Raw genomic sequence first — 18,136 nt, forward strand, 5'->3', positions numbered from 1 at the left:
TATCTTTGAGATTTAGAGGTAATGAGTCTGTGACACCTTTGAGAAGATGCAGAAAATGCCTAAATCTCATTTAAGTCTGAAAGACTGCTCATATCTGTCTGAGAGAAAAAGAGTTTCCTTTGCTATGGGTATTAATGTAGTTTAAACAAAATTGACTTCATTTTTCTTAAACATGCATAAAGTTTCAATAATATGTCAATAAAACAATTATAAGTATAAATATGTTTTTTGTCTGCATTGCAATACAGTATATCAGTCCATAGTCCGTTCATATATGGCAATACATTCATAAATATAAGCACTAGTTTCCTATGTATGGAAATGTATTATTTAATATATTGCATTATGTTTTACTATACATTGGCATGATTATTTTTTCCGTAATGGTGGTGCTCTAACCTTTTATGGATGAGCCTTTTTCCCAATGCGTGCTCCCTACAATGTTTTCATGGTAGTGTGGCTTAAATAAACACATCTTGATGGGAAACCAACTTCGACAAGATGCCATACGTCCGAAACATTACAAATTTAAAAAAAAAAAAAAATTTTTTAATTCTTAAGGTGAGAATTTGCAGTAGGGAGTTTGTATACTGAGGTGTAAGAGGTGCTGAGAACACATTATGAAAGTGTAGCTCGCTCAGCTTTTGATTCTGTGATGGTAGCAGATCTTCTCCCCCACTACACCAGCTTGTAGCTTGTAGGTTTCACTTATTCCATGACTATAAATGGGCCCTGCAACCTGGCCAGGAACTTGCAGTTATCACTGGGGATGAGGAGAAGCACTCGGTTACCAGGCTGGAACCCGAGGGGCTGAGCTTGCTTGCTGACTTTAGATTGTACGTTTTGGACATACTCTTCCACAGATCGGAAAGGAGATGGCTGGTTCTCCCCGGCTTCCTTTGCGACATTGAGCAGTGTGTGCAGACTCCAAACAGCAGCTCAAAAGGAATGAAAGCAGTGAATGCTTATGGGATAATTGGTCCCAGATTCAGTATCTGTTGTCCACTCCCCACCATAACATTCTCTTAGGGTTTGGTTAAAGCACGCCAGTCAGTTGTGCAGTGGCACAGTGAAGTTCAGATCTGTTTGACCTGCAACAGCCAACAGATATTTATCATTAACTTTGACAGAAAAGAAGTACCTTTATCTATGAGCAGCTCCTCTGGCAGTCCCACATTTGTCAATAATAAAAATAATAATAATAATAATAATAATAATAGTATAGTTGCAAGCAATGAGCAGCAGGCCCAGGCACCTGCGCCATCGCTTCCCGGGTGCACCACACAACCTTGTGTGAACATGCTAAGACCTCTATAAAGCCCTGGACGCTGATGTCACTCAATATGTGTCACTCAGGGAGTCATAAGCCATTTTTTGGCATAGGTTTAAGGCATTGTCACAACTGGTCTTTCTGATACAGTACATCCGGGCGCACCCCACAACTTTTTGATACCTTAATAAAGCCCCAGATGCTGATGTTACTTAATGTAATGTCATTTTATATGCTTAGGTTTTAAGGCATCGCCATGGCTAAACTGAATGCATCATTGAATATAATGCCAAACAGAAAGTTATTAACCATTTTTCAGCATAAGTTTAAGACCGGCAGACCCGTTTGAGATATTAAAAATCCCTCGCCAATTTTGATCACCTCGGGCCAGTTTGGTGATGATTGTATACATTCCCTGGAAGGAGTATATCAAAATCCATCGGGAGTGTGTTTGCGAATGACCCAAAATAACCGGAAAAGTTGTTCGGCTCATTGAGCTCTAACTGTGTACCGATTTTGGTGTGCCTACATAAAAGTGTGTATGAGCTATGCAGCGAAATGTCTTGTGAGGGCCCCGGAGGCAGCAGATTCCATGTCTGTCAAATTTCATGAGTTTTTGAGAATGCTAAAACCCCCAAAAAGCCCAAAAGGGTAGAAAAAAATCCTTAAGAAAACAAGAGCGTCCTGTGCATCCTATAGTGCTTAGGCCCTAAAAAGAATCCTTAGGAAACCAAGAGGGTCCTGTGCACCCTATAGTCCTTGTGGCCTAATAATAATCCTAAGAACAAGAGGGTTCTTGCACATTTACAACATATGCTCTATTAAAACAGCATTATCAGAGTGAATGCGATGACATCATAGTCATGGCGTCATCTTGCTGTTAATAATAACCCTTAGAAGAACAAGAGGGCCTTCACACATTATGACATCAGCACTTTTAAACCATCAGTATTATTAGAGTGATGCTGCTGAAACAGTGTGATGAGCTGTATTGATTTGACTGGACACTTCATTCACAGGTAATGCTAGCACACAGGCGTCAGGGTCTGCACACAGACAAAGTGGTACCGTGAGCACCTTTCCTTATAAAGCTCCACAAATTAAGTTTGAGACTAGCTTTTAAACAAATGGTCGTCACACTGATTATTTTTATTGTTTTAGTAATTACTGTTCATACAGTCACTTTCTCATCTTCTATATCGCTTTATGCAGTATTCCGTGTCGCAGGGGGTCTGGAGCCTATCCCAGTCAGCTAAGTCTGCCTAACTCTTATTCCTCTATCCTCTCTTCCAAACAATACCGGTTATAGTTATACTATGCAATACTTATACTAGTGGCTCAAACAGAATTAATAATCTATTCTACATGGATAACTTTTAACCTTTTTGACCAAGGAAACCATGAACCATATAGTGGGATGGTGCCCTGAGATGGCCAAAAATCTATGGACACATCAAGGCTGCCACATATCTGCACTGGAACAACTGCTTAGAATTTATCATAAACCCAAACAAAAAATGGTATGATCACAAGGCGCAAACAGTAACAGAAAAACACAGCATCACAGTTTTGTGGGACATGCCAATATAGATTGATCATGAGATAAAGGCCAAAAGAGCAAAAAGAACAAAAGTGTTTACTAGACGTGTCCATCCTGACTGAAAGGAACACTTCAGTAACAGTAACTAAAATCATTTCTAATCTCTCTGCATTATTTACACTAATCTCTCTAAAGTGACAGCATGTCCTTTTCTGTAACCCTCACACATTTAATAAATGTACTTCCTCCAGCAGGTGGCAGCAGATTGACACTGTACATGTCATGTATTTCTGTATTACAGTAATCTGCATCCCTACTGTAAAGTATAAACACATCAGTTTTTTTTACATTTTATTTCTATTCCAAGTCTTTCTATTAAACAGGTCAATGATGTGATCTATCACGTTTTGATCAGATAAAAGCAGCTTCTTTACCCATTGTGGTCCTTGTGCTGAGATTTTTTTTCTGTGCTGTCTGGAGACACGTGTGTAGATCACACAGGTCACATCAGATGGTTGTATATCAGCTTCCTGCACAGCAAAATGTATGTTAGTGTGAAATAACCTTCTTTTAAATTGTATTTATAAATATGTGTGTGTGTTCTGTTACCTTATCCTTTGTAGGGCAGACGATGCTAATGGAAATAAAGAGCATGCACACACACAATAGGATTACAATAATTGTAATAACTCCACTTTGTGTATGAGCGTCAGAATCCTTATGATTCAGAGCATCTGAAACACACAGAGAAGCGCAGAGATATTATTCCAGATGCTCTTTAATAACTGTAATTTAGTGATAAACATACAAAACAATCCGCCTCTCACTGTCACACTGCGCAACAATAAATATCAACAGAAACACAACCATAAAGTTTTAAAATAGACTAAAGGTAAGTTTTTTCTTTCCGCTTTTTTCTCTATTTCTCTTTTTTTCATTCATCAAGTTTCAGCTTAATGTATCAGTACTATCATTTATTTACTAGTTAAAAAGGACAAACTATTTCATCAATAAACAACCAAAAATAAAATTCATTGGCACCCACCTGTAGTAAAGTCGAGTCTGATGTGTTTCCCAAACTGAGTGTGTGTCGTGTCATTTCGACCTCCACAAAAATAAAACCCCAGATCTGTCTCTCTAACTCCAATAATCACTAAACTGACTGAACTGCTGCTTTCTGTCACATCAAAGTGACTCTCATCTACATTATAATCTACATAAAAGTCTTTATACAGACCCCTTTGTCTGGCCGATATAATCTGCCTCACGCCTGCTGAGTTCATCTGATACCACGATATCTCTGAAACCTGAGTGATGTTACAGAGCAGAGTGATGTTCTCTTCAGGATCAACAGATGTGAGATCAGCTGAAATGATCTGAAGGAGACTCAGACTGATGAGACCTGGAAGAACAGCAGCACATTAAGAGATCAGATTCATCACCGCTCTGGAAAAACTCACACACAGCTGCATAATTTCATTCATGAAATAAACCCTTACACTTCCACTAAAGCACATGTAGGTACAAGTGAGATGACAATATTGTCTCTTTAACACTGTGTGTATATGAATGTAAATCTATAAACTCACCAAACAGCAGCTGTGGAGTAAACAGGAGCTCAGACATATTTTACACACATGGGTATAAATAAAAGTCCTCTCTGTCTCTGGTGTCCCCACACCATGCTTTACCACAGAACCGGACTTCCTGTCCTACAGCCTTTGTTCAATAACCTGCTAAACTGTTAAAATATTTACTGCTCACAAGTCACACATAGACTCAATAACAGGTTAAATAAACCGGTTACTGCAATCAAATGTGTAGAAAGGAAGTTGATTTAAACTGGTTCTCCTAAACTAGGACTGGTATGAAAACTTCATAACATTTCATACATACTGTACTCCTTCTCTAGACAGATTTAATCAAACATTTGTAAAACAGCCACCATTAGTTTTTTTTGGCACTCTTGTAGTTTCTCTGTGTGACATCACCTGCAGAAGAGTCAAGGGCGAAACATGAGCAGAACAAACTTAATTCCCAGCATGCAATCTTTGGATCTAATAAATTGTACTAAACAGCTGCAAATTGCTGTGATGTATAAGCGCTAATGAGTTTACTCCAAACTACACCAAGTGCTCATGAATCTATCTTGTGATTCAACTTTGCTTTGAACTTTACAATATGGTTTTGCCCAGCCTTAGATAATCTGGTTACTGATCACCTGCCCTTTATGATCAGAAAACAGAATTGTTTGGTATTGTTTTTTGAAGCCCAAATGCTGAACGGCCTATTATATAGCTATAAGTACAACATCTGTTGCCCAGATCAGGACCAATTATTCCTAAGGCACTGAGTTACTGATCGGAAGATCGGCGGTTCCATACCCAGCTCCACCAGGTTGCCCTTAACCCTAACTGCTCCAGGGGTGCTGTATCATGGCTGACCCTGCGTTCTGACTCCAGTTACGCTGGGATACGCAAAGAAGGAATTTCACTGTGCTGTAATGTATATGTGACAAAGACTTAACGTAACTGAGGCAACCCCGAACTTTATTTACATTAAATTTACATTTAGGTATTTGGCAGACGCTCTTATCCAAAGGGACTTTAAAGGGGTCATCCAGAAACATTTTTCATTCAAGATTCAAGAGGGAAATTGCTTATGCTCGGTTACAGGTGCTCACAGTTGTTAACTAAGAAAGGTAATAAAGAATAAAGGTAATAAATAATAATAATAATAATAATAATAATAATCTTAAAAAAAAAAAATAAATAAAAAAGTTCCTAAAACAGTAAGTACCATAAGAATATGACTCAGGGCCACTTGTAAGTATTGCACAGTAATCTAGTATTGTTTGTGTAATCTAGTATTGTTTATGTAATATTGTATTATTATCTTGTATTACATATTTTATTGGGAAGTAGTATTGCAGTAATTATATTATTAATATGGTAAGTGGTAATGTCCTGTTGTGTAACAGTTAGTGAAAAATCCACATACATGTGTGTATAGGTTACAGGGAAGAGTTGTAAATTTTTATAGCCGTTGGGAGAAAGGATCTTCTGTGGCGCTCTGTGGAACACTTGATAGTAATCAGTCTCTGGCTGAAACTGCTCCTCTGTTCAGCGAAGACACTGTATAGCGGGTGAGAAGGATTGTTTAAAATGGATTGTACTTTGGATAGAATCCTCCTCTTTGCTATTACATCCACAGAGTCAAGCTCCATGCCTAGCACAGATTGCGGGCAGTGGTTGAAGGAGTAATTTGGTTGTTGTCCAGGGATATCACAAGGTCTTGACATGGGGATGAGTTACAAAGGATAAACAACAGTTCTGTTTTACTGAGATTAAGCTTCAGCTAATAAGCAGCCATCCAGGATGAGATGTCTGCCAGACATGCTGAGATCCGGGTGGAAACCTGAGTGTCAGAAGGAGGAAAGGAGAGAGTAAGTTGTGTGTCATCTGCATAACAATGGTATGAAAATCCATGCAATGATATGACCTTACCAAGAGACCGGGTATAGAGGGAGAACAGAAGAGGACCAAGTACTGAGCCCTGCGGGACACCAGTAGAAAGTCTACGTGGGGCAGATGTAGATCCCCTCCATGTTACCTCATATGACCTATCTTCTAGTTAAGAAGCAAACCATTGCCACGGTGTTCCACAAATTCCAAGGCTTGTAAGAATAGATAATAGAATCTTGTGGTTCACTGTGTCAAATGCAGCTGACAGGTCTAGGAGGATGAGGACAGATGATAGTTTAGCAGATCTAGCAGCATGGAGCTTCTCAGTGACTGTCAGAAGGGCAGTCTATGTAGATGTGCCACTTTGAATCCAGATTGGTTGGGATCATTAAGGTTGTTCTGTGAGAGATAAAGGGACATTTGGTTATAAACAGTTCTTTCAAGAATTTTGGAAATAAAAGAGAGAAGTGATACCGGGCGATAATTGTTAACTTCTGAAGGGTCCAGGCAGGGTTTCTTGAGGATGGGAATAACGCTTGCCTTCTTAAAAGCAGCAGGAACATGACCAGATGATATGGAATGGATAGTATGGATAGAACTTTACCACCCACAAGGTCTCCCACAGTAACTCATGATGTAGCAACGATGGGCCCCGTATGATTTAATAAGTTGTAGATCCACATTAAGCAGCAATCATTTAAAGTAATCATTTTATGTATGACTATCAGTCTCTCATGTTGTTTTGGCCCATTCTTCTTTACAACATTGCTTCAGATCATTTAGATTTTTGGGCATGTGCTCATATACAGCTCTGTTGGATTGAGGTCTGGACTTTGCCACCGTTTTTCAGGATATGGAAAACTATATTATGATAGAGTGTCATGTTGAACTGGTATGTTCAGATGTTAAGGGTGAAGTGCCTGCTTGCACACATTCACCTTATCCACTGTGTGACTATGGGTATACCAAACTGTACTGATGGTTCCACTTGATGACTCGTCTTGGACTCGGCACTTATGCGAGCAGTTTGTATCGCTGCTGACAGCATATAATATATAAGTGCACTTTATATTAACTAAGACTACTTTCTAATTATGTTGAACCTTGACAGATATATATATATCCAGGAATGATTAATGGTCATACTATCTGACATTACCCAATGAGGAATTTAAATGAAATACTTTTATTCATCACATACACAGTCATACATAGCATGATATGAAGTGAAGTGCTCATAAGACTGCTGATCCCCTCACAATTTCAAAAAGAAAATTTCAGTATAAAATAAGAGAAATGAGAGAATTTACAAATAAAAAATATATAAGAGAAATATGTAAATAAAGCAATAAAATGATCAAAGTAAAATAAAAAAATTAAAATTTAAATAAAAATATTTTTTCCTATTGTTACTTCAGGGAGGTTTTCCTTGCCCTGACTTGCCTGACTTACTTATCATGGACAAACTGATAATTATACTTTAGATTTTCCTCCATAATATTTTTTGTATTTTATCCAGAATTTTTATTGAACTGCACGTCGTTCCTAAAAGTGACAGTTCACCGTTACCTTTCGAGGTTTTTATATAAAGTTTTCTTCACTTCATTCGATCCTTTTGAAGCAGTGCCTTTTTGCCAGGAAGTGTAGTCAAGTGACATTACCCAATGAGATGATGGTTACTAATGAATTCTAACCTGTGAATTTGTGGGGGTGTATTTACGGACTGTGTTATGTGCGTGTTATCTTGTGTTAGGTAGTGTTATGTACAGGTAGTTCAAATCATGCGATCACTGCAAACAGACCACACACATATCACCTTTAACAGAGACCATGTCTGCTTGTTACATTTCACTGCCAGCTGAGAAGGACACTCATTAGACGTGCTCATTTCCTCTTTCTATTATAGATATATATATATAAAGGTTTTGGACACTGCAAACCCTTACTTATCACTTACTTTTTTTTTTGTGAGTTGTTTAAAACTGTTTTTCTTGTTTGAGTCTGCTTTGTTTGTGGCAACTTTTTGAAAATTAAACCAGACCTGTCCTCTACAGCCATCACATACCTTTAAGCCAAGTTAAGAAACTGAGGCCAGTGACCATTAAACACATTTTGCAAAAAGAGACGTTGTGGGTTTTTACCACCTCCAGCAGAGGCGGAAAACCAATCGCTTCTTTTCAAGTTTCACTTCATAGTGTACACATTTAGCACCAGAGACACATCATGATTTAAATATTGAATTAAAAACAATACTTTTGTCAGTGGATTCTGTGGACATACATATATTTGGACATACAGTATACACAGCTATACAGTACAGGGCACTGGCTGACCAGAGGCAGGTCTCAATAAAAAAAATAATGTTTATTACATTAATGTATATTACACATGAGATTGAAAAGGAACATAGAAGAGTCAGTAGTACACTTACTATTAGTAGTTCATTTAGCATTACACTGACTATATAATAAAAAATAAATATATAGTTATATACACTGGTAAAATCTTTAAATTCATCATAAATTAAGATTCAATTTGTCACATATACCTTAGAGCACAGAGAACTATTTAATACCCAGGGAGATCTGAAAGTTATTGCTTTATTATTGGGAAGATTACAGTACCAAAGAGTTACATCATTCTAGTGATGTATGTGTGTGATGTACGAGTACGGGTGTGTTTATGCAGTCATGCATGTGTGTGTCTGTGTGTGAGAGTGTTAACATTTTTGATGTGGACATATGTAGAATAGGCCACAAATGCTAAAAAGCATATGTCAAAATGACAGTCAAAAAAATCAGACATAGGCAACAAATCAGAATCAAGCATCGAGACCTGCAGTGTAAACGAGGCTATAGTCAGTCTGGTATCGCGCTGAAGATCGGGAGCAGAGTTGTGGGGCAGATGCTACAAACTTTGCCTGTCCCAGAAAATCTCTAGACTGCTTCGTTACTACATTATATTAGATCTTAAATACACACATAAATAACATGGTTGGGTAAGAGGTACTTTAGATTGTGAGTTCAGTTACAGTAACTTGCCTGTAGGTGTTTCCTCAGGGATAATATCGAGCCATGTTCGAGTTTTTTTTTTTTTTCAGGAGAAGACTGTTGAATTTTCTTCATTAAAACACACACTTATCCACCAGACACTATCTGCTTAGAGCAATGGATATTCATTTTATTTGCAAATGTAAGGCAATGCAAAGTCAGACAAGAAATCCCATCAAAAAATACACCAAAATTTTGTATTTGCATTGAGTAGATTTTAACAAATGAATAGAGCCTGTCTAAACAGCTCTGTCCCATATTGTCCTGAACTATGCCAAAAGTAACACAACCTGCATGAAAAAACCTATATCGCCAAACCTTTAAACAGTTACTGTAATTTAATTAATTAGTTTTTTTCAGTAAACTCACATTTTCTAATGTATTTATGTAATGCTGTTAAATGGAAACTACTGTAGAGGTAGTTAAAATTTTAATGTTTTGTTCTCTGTAGAATTCAAAGACTCCCCTAACATCATAAAAAAGATGCAGAAACTCAAAATGGTAAAGTACTCCATTTGTATGGCTCCCATGTGCTTGTATGCATGCCTGACAACATTGTGGCTTGCTCTTAATGAGACAACAGATGATGTTCTGGGGTATCTCTTCCCAGATTTGGACCAGGGCATTGGTGAGCTCCTGGAAAGTGTCATGTCGAAGATAGGACAGACGCAGATGCAGGGTCAGAACTGAAATATCTTTATTAGTATTTCTTTTATAAACCAACAAAAACAAGAAACAAACTAAAGGCACAGCCCGATCTGTAGCAGCTTCCCACACTGGGTCTGCAGGCGGGCCGTGACTCTTAGTCTTTATCTATTCCGGCTGCTCCGGACCCCGTCCTGCAGACACCTTTACTCCTGGGGGAAGGGGACAGAGTCATAAGCATTTGCACTCTACAACACAAAAGACACAGGTGCACAACGGTGAACAGACAAAGGGCTACGGGCTTGGCTGGTATATATAGAGACACACAGGGGTAGACACAGGTGAACTTGGTCTTGTGCTAATACAGATACAGGGGGACAAGTACACACGTAGACACACTAGGGGGTGACAAATCTACGGCTAGTAATCTGGAGACCCAGATCTCTTTCCCCCGAACTGAGGTGGTACCGATGTTACAGAAAGTCATTGTTGCCCCTTTAGTGCACATGTTGTTAATTTCATTAACATTCAATTCAATTCAATTCAATTTTATTTGTATAGCGCTTTTAGCAATTTTCATTGCCGCAAAGCAGCTTTACATAGTCAAAAGAATTATTTAAGTTTGTATGAAATGTGAATTTGTATGAATCAAAATGGTCAGTTTGTCCCTGGTGAGCAAGCCAAGGGCAACAGTGGCAAGGAAAAAACTCCCTGAGATGGTAATAGGAAGAAACCTTGAGAGGAACCAGACTCAACAGGGAACCCATCCTCATTTGGGTGAAACAGAAAGCAGTAAATGATCTGCATTTATACAGTGTGTAGGGTGGGAGGCAGTTCAGCTATAATAGCTGATGTTAATTGATGTTAATATGGAGTCCAGGTAGTTATTGAAGACCCAGGTAGACTTGTAAGAAGTTCCAGTCATGAACTATCGAACTGTCAAGTCCCCAGAGAAACAGTTGCCAACACCAGTCAAGGCCAGAACCATTTTCTAGGTAGAGAGAATCATTCCCAGACACCAGACGCATCCCAGAGAGACACACGGGGCATCCATGTGACGAGATCTTCAGCCAGAAGCTGGGCACCAGGATGGGTCAGACAGGTCCGGAGGGCAGAGGGAGTCTGGATCACTGGCAGCTCAGGAACGACATGTGTAGCTCGACAGAGAGAGAGAGAAAGAGTGAAAGGGGGGGACAGGAGGAGAGAGGAAAAAGAAAGAGGGGGGGAAAGAGAAGAAGAGGAGAGATGGCAGTTAGGTATGGTCACAGTCACACAATGTATAATGTGAATGTATATTAACTGTAGAGTGCAAGCAGAGACTCCGGCAGGACTAACTATGACAGCATAACTAAAAGGGAGAGCCAGAAGAAAACACAAACATGAGGGCTTCCTGACATGTAAAGCAAACAATCACCTCACCGTCAGCAAACCTGAGTGATCAATGAGAGTGAGGAAGACAGCATCCAAACATACCAGTTCACCATAATACTCTACGTCCATGAGTCCCCCAGATCTGCTCCTTTACCTATGGCAAATCTATTTATAAAAATGCTTGGCTAAATAAATAGGTTTTTAGCCTGGACTTAAACACTGAGACTGTGTCTGAGTCCCGAACACTATTTGGAAGACTATTCCATAACTTTGGGGCTTTGTAAGAAAAAGCTCTGCCCCCAGCTGTATTTTTCATAATACGCGGTACTGACAAGCAGCCTGCATACTTTGATCGAAGTAGGCGTGGCGGATCGTAAGACACTAGCAGTTCACTCAGATACTGCGGCGCGAGACCATTTAATGCTTTATATGTCAAGAGTAGTATTTTAAAATCAATGTGAAATTTCACAGGGAGCCAATGGAGTGAAGATAAGATAGGGGTGATGTGCTCATATCTTCTGGTTCTGGTGAGGACTCTCGCTGCTGCATTCTGGACTAGCTGAAGCTTATTTATGCATCTAGCTGAACAACCAGACAGTAAGGCATTACAATAGTCCAACCTAGAGGTGATAAAAGCATGAACTAGTTTTTCTGCGTCGTTTAGCGACAATAAATTTCTTATTCTGGCAATATTTCTGAGGTGAAAGAATGCTATCCTGGTAATATTATCTACATGTGCTTCAAATGAAAGGCTGGAATCAATAATCACACCAAGGTCTTTCACTGTTGCATTTGATGGAACAGAAAGGCCATCTAAAGTTACGGTGTGATCTAAAATTTTACTCCTAGCTGTATGCGGTCCCATGACTAGAACTTCTGTCTTATCCGGATTTAGCAGAAGGAAGTTAATTAGCATCCAATTTCTTATGTCCTGCACACATTGCTCAATTTTAGTAAGCTGTTTTTTCTCATCAGGTTTTGCTGAGACATATAACTGTGTATCGTCAGCATAACAATGAAAACTAATACCATGCTTACGGATTATGTTGCCCAGAGGAAGCATGTAAAGGGAAAAAAGCAGTGGACCTAAAACTGAACCCTGCAGAACGCCAAACTCCACTAGAGAACATGCAGAATAATCACCATTTAAGTCTACATACTGATAACGATGGGTCAGATAGGATCTGAGCCAGGAGAGGGCTGTACCCTTAATTCCCACTACATTTTCTAATCTGTGAAGAAGAATAGCGTGATCAACGGTGTCAAAAGCTGCACTGAGGTCAAGTAATACAAGCATAGTTACACAACCCTGATCAGAGGCCAATAGAATGTCATTTACTACTTTAACAAGCGCTGTCTCTGTACTGTGATGAGGCCTAAATCCTGACTGATACAGTTCATGTATGCCATTTCTATGTATATATGAGCATAGCTCCTCCGCTACTATCTTTTCCAGGATCTTAGAGATAAAGGGGAGGTTTGATATTGGTCTGTAACTGGACAGCTGACAGGGGTCGAGGTCAGGTTTCTTAATTATTGGTTTGATAACTGCTAATTTAAAAGATTTTGGAACATAACCAATGCTGAGTGAAGAATTAATTATTCTCAACAGGGGTTCTATTATTGCTGGTACTATCTGTTTAAGAAAATGTGTCGGTACAGGATCTAATATACAGGTTGATGAATTTGAAGAAGAGATGAGTGAAATTAGTTCATTCTCTTCAAGGGGAGTAAAGTATTCTAGGTTCTGATCTGACATGGCTAGATTAACATCTGCATCAATTACATTGTTCGGTTTCAAAACCTCAATTTTATGCCTAATATTTACAATTTTAATATTAAAAAAGTTCATGAAGTCCTCACTATTGCATGATGTTGTTGTGGAGATTTCTGCAGTGGTCTTATTTCTGGTTAATTTGGCTACAGCATTAAATAAGAATCTAGGATTATTTTTGTTATTTTCTATAAGAGTGGAGAGATATGTTGATCTAGCTACACTAAGAGCTTTTCTATAGTTCAGGATGCTCTCCTTCCATGCTATTTGAAATACTAGTAATTTAGTTTGACGCCATTTACGTTCTAATTTCCGAGCGGTCTGTTTTAAAGTGCGCGTGTGATCGTTATACCAGGGAGCAAGTTTTTTATCTCTAATAATTTTTCTTTTGACTGGAGCTACATTATCTAAGGTATAGCGAAATGTCGACTCTAAATATTCAGTCGCCTGATCGAGTTCTGTGGGGTCAGACGGTGATCTAATCGAAGTTGGGAACTCTGGGAGATTACTGATAAAACTCTGTTTGGTAGTTGATGTGAATGTACGTTTCATACGGTAGCGCGGCGCTGTGTGTACATTATTACTGTGACACACTTGAATTGAGACAAAGTGATCTGAGATAACTTCAGATAGTGGTATTGTGAATAAATTTCTTATACTTAATCCAAATAATATTATTAAATCTAAAGTGTGACCTGCTTTATGAGTGGGTCCTACTACACACTGATTTACTCCTACCGAGTCCAGTATAGACATAAATGCAGTTCTCAGAGGGTCTTCTGGGTTTTCAAAATGAATATTAAAATCTCCAGCAATTAACACTTTGTCTACAGAAACGACTAGATTTGAAAGGAAATCTGCAAATTCACTAAGAAATTCCGAGTACGGCCCTGGAGGTCTGTAAATGACAATTAGCGGGATCGACTGAGCTGACTTAATATAGTTAAATACACTTATGTTACTATAAAGAATTTCAAATGAATTAAATTTGTGTCCGTGTTTTTGTACAATAGTCAAATTATCATTGTGAATAACTGCGACGCCTCCTCCTCTACCAGTTAACCGAGGCTGGTGTATGTAGCTGTATCCAGGAGGACTAGCTTCATTTAGAGCTACATACTCGTCCTGTTTAATCCAGGTTTCTGTTAAACAGAGTATATCAAACTCCTGATCTGTGATTATTTCATTAACTATAACTGCTTTAGATGCGAGAGATCTAATATTTAACAGTCCTAGCTTCAGATCAGAGGTGCCGGCTGCGCATTCAGTCTGATCCAAGTTTGTGGTCTTTATGTTAATTAAATTACTAAAACAGACTTTCTGAGTCTTTCTTAATTTGATTTTAGCTCGGGGAACAGACACAGTCTCAATAGAGTGAACCCTGAGTGACGACTCTATGCAGCTAGCAGACGGTTGGTTTAGCCTGTCTGTCGGCTCCCTGGCCTGGGCTCTGGATTGTCACCGATTAACTAGGCCTTTTCTAAGACTATGAGCTATACTACAAGAAATGAGAGCAGCACCTTCCCGAGTGGGATGGACACCGTCCCGCCCTAACAGGCCAGCTTTGCCCTCAAAGGTCTTCCAATTATCAATAAAGCCCACGTTGTTTTCGGAGCCCACGTTGTTTTCGGAGCATTAACATGCGAAGCAGCTGAACGTGATTAACAACCCGCTCAACTAACTGACCAGATCAATATTCTAGAAGTTTAACTGACTTGTTGCTATATTCTACTTGATATATATGACACACACTGACAACTGTCAATAATGATGATGATAAATGCAACTTACAGCTACATGTCAATGTTAATAGTGTTGCTTAATGTTAGATACTTGGGACTACATAATTATGCAACACAAAATTTGTCTACTAGATCTCAGTACAAGGTATTTCTAAAGATTCAAGATTCAAGATTAAAATAACTTTATCAATCCCAAAGGGGAAATTGCTTAAAATAAAGTTTACAATGAAGTTTTACTTGAAACCATTGGCTGGAAAGCATTGACACCTAAAGCACTGACACCTATATTCAAATGTATTTGCTTGTTCACAATTTTTATTTATTTATTTTTTTGCATATTTGTCACATATAATAATTCAGATCATGAAAGAAATTTTAAGACAACACAAAGATTGTAAAATACAAAGTAAATACAAAATGCATATTTAAATGATGATTCCATTTATTAAAAGGAAAAAGCTGTCTAAACCTACCTGTACCTAAGTGAAAAAATAATTGCTCCCCAATAACTAGCTGTGCCACGCTTGGTGAAAATAACTGCAATTATGCATTTGTAGTAACTAGCAATGAGTCTTTCACATCACTGTGGAGTTTTTTTTTTTTTACCTTTCTTTGCAGAATTATTTACATTCAGCCACATTGCAGGCTTCATCCTGTTTGAAGGTTTAAGGTCATTCCACAGCACCTCGCCACTCTCGCCAAAACATGGCTGTATTACTGTAATCTGCACCAGGAATGTAAAGTATAAACCACATCAGTTCTTTCAAATTTTATTAAAATCACAAGTCTTTATATTAAACAGGTCAATAATGTGCTTTTGAGTACAGAACAGGAAATTATTTATTACAACATTTTATCAGTCATGTTTTGATCAGATCACAACAGGTTCTCTACTGATTGTAATCCTCAGGCTCATAATGCTTTCTGGGCCGTGAGGAGACACAAGTGTATGTCACACAGGTCACATCAGATGGTTGAAACTCAGCTTCCTGCAGAGTAAAATGTGTGTTAGTGTGAAATAAGACAAGTTTTACTTGTTCTAATAGTGACATGATCTCTTGATTTTCTCTAAGCTACATTTGATCACTGATGTTTCGTTACCTTGTTATATGAGTTCCCCGGGAAAGAACACTTGTCTGGTAAAATAAAATTGAAAAAAGGGAAAAGGGTGGGGATTTTATTTACCCATGTGTCAAACACAGAGCTGTTACATTTTCAGTTCAGCTGTTCAGTCTTCATTCATTACACATATATTACTGCACAGTGAAATTCTTTATTCTTCGCATATCCCTGCTTCTTGTTAGTAGGCAGGGGTCAGAGCGCAGGGTCAGCCATTTTACGGTGCCCCGGGAGCAGACAGGGTTTAGGGCCTTGCTCAAGGGCCCAACAGCGGCAACCTGGTGGAGCTGGGGCTCGAACCACAGATTTTCCAATCCGTAACTCAGAGCCTTAACAGACTGAGCCACCACTGCCCCTTTTTCATTAATAGCTACAGTTTTCATTAGACAGTAATTCTGCAGTACTGTATAAGAGCTGCTGCATGACCTGGTACAACAGGAAGTACAATAAATAAAGGTGTGTGTGTGTGTGTGTGTGTGTGTGTGTGTGTGTGTGTGTGTGTGTGTGTGTGTGTGAGAGAGACAGGGTCAAGTGTGTGACAGGGTGAAGTGTGTGAATGTTGGTCTTTAAGCTGTAAGTTCTCACCCTGTAGCATGAAACAATACAGAGAGGAGCAGATGATGTTCACTGAAACAAGGAGCGTGCACATACATGACAGGATTATAATAATAACTTTACAATATGTGTGGGGGTCAGACTGCAGTGTGTCTGAACCATCAGCCTTTTGATTCTGAGAGCCTGAAACACACAGAGGAGCACAGAGATATCAGTAAGAATTGGGGAAGAAATTATTACAGATGTTTTTTAATAATTGTAATTTAGTGCTAAACACACAAACATCAGGCTGACACTGACATGTGGTGCAACAATAAACATCAACAACACAATCATAGCATAACCAAGAGACAAAAATTTTCTATTCTCATCAAAGGATTTAGCTCACTGTATCTGCACTATTATCACTTATTTGTTAATAAGGATTTTATTTCTGTGTGAATATGCAAAAAATATGAAAAAAGAAAAAAAAAACTATGCAAATTTACAAACAAAAATAAAATACAAACTAAAAAAAAATATTTTAAAAAAAGAACGTTACTGACCTGTAGTAAAGTTGAGTTTGATGTTTTTCCCAAACTGAGTGTGTGTCGTGTCATTTCGACCTCCACAGTAATAAAACCCCAGATCTGTCTCTCTAACTCCAATAATCACTAAACTGACTGAACTGCTGCTTTCTGTTACATCAAAGTGACTCTCGTCTACATTATAATCTACATAAAAGTCTTTATACAGACCCCTTTGTCTGGCTGATATAATCTGCCTCACGCTTGCTGAGTTCAACTGATACCACGAGATCTCTGAATACTGAGTGATGTTACAGAGCAGAGTGATGTTCTCTCCAGGATCAACAGATATGAGATCAGCTGAAATGATCTGAAGGAGACTCAGACTGATAAGACCTGAAAGAACAGCAGCACATTAAGAGATCAGATTCATCACCGCTCTGGAAAAACTCACACACAGCTGCATAATTTCATTCATGAAATAAACCCTTACACTTCCACTAAAGCACATGTAGGTACAAGTGAGATGACAATATTGTCTCTTTAACACTGTGTATATGAATATAAGTCTATAAACTCACCAAACAGCAGCTGTGGAGTAAACAGGAGCTCAGACATTTCTCACACACACTCTACACACGTGTATAAATAAAAGTCCTCTCTGTCTCTGGTGTCCCCACAACATGCTTTACCACAGAACCGGACTTCCTGTCCTACAGCCTTTGTTCAATAACCTGCTAAACTGTTAAAATATTTACTGCTCACAAGTCACACATAGACTCAATAACAGTTTATCTTGGCAGCGATAGAATTCAGTACAGAAGCAACCCAGAACTTCACCACCCACAAGGTCTCCCACAGTAACTCATGATGCAGCCACGATGGGCCCCGTATGATTTAATAAGTTGTAGATCCACATTAAGCAGCAATAATTTAAAGTAATCATTTTATGTATGACTGTCAGTCTCCAATGTTGTTTTGGCCCATTCTTCTTTACAACATTGCTTTAGATCATTTAGATTTTTGGGCATGTGCTCATATACAGCTCTGTTGCATTGAGGTCTGGACTTTCTGTTTTTTAGGATATGTAAAACTATATT

At 38.6% G+C, this 18,136-nt stretch overlaps 1 protein-coding gene across 1 annotated transcript; it reads right to left on the reverse strand.

The window, feature by feature from the left end:
* Positions 1 to 573: 573 nt before the first annotated feature.
* LOC128512509 (uncharacterized) lies at positions 574 to 17,685 on the reverse strand. The gene is made up of 7 exons (XM_053485824.1): positions 17,618 to 17,685; positions 17,076 to 17,432; positions 16,654 to 16,713; positions 3,856 to 4,212; positions 3,420 to 3,544; positions 3,245 to 3,340; positions 574 to 1,091 (listed from the first exon to the last, which is right to left on the reverse strand). Exons 1-7 carry the CDS (start codon positions 17,652 to 17,654, stop codon positions 1,077 to 1,079), a joined length of 1,047 nt encoding a protein of 348 aa, XP_053341799.1. The 5' UTR covers positions 17,655 to 17,685; the 3' UTR covers positions 574 to 1,076.
* Positions 17,686 to 18,136: the final 451 nt, after the last annotated feature.

The sequence above is a fragment of the Clarias gariepinus genome, chromosome 2, assembly GCF_024256425.1.
Source record: "Clarias gariepinus isolate MV-2021 ecotype Netherlands chromosome 2, CGAR_prim_01v2, whole genome shotgun sequence".
Lineage (NCBI taxonomy): Eukaryota > Metazoa > Chordata > Actinopteri > Siluriformes > Clariidae > Clarias > Clarias gariepinus.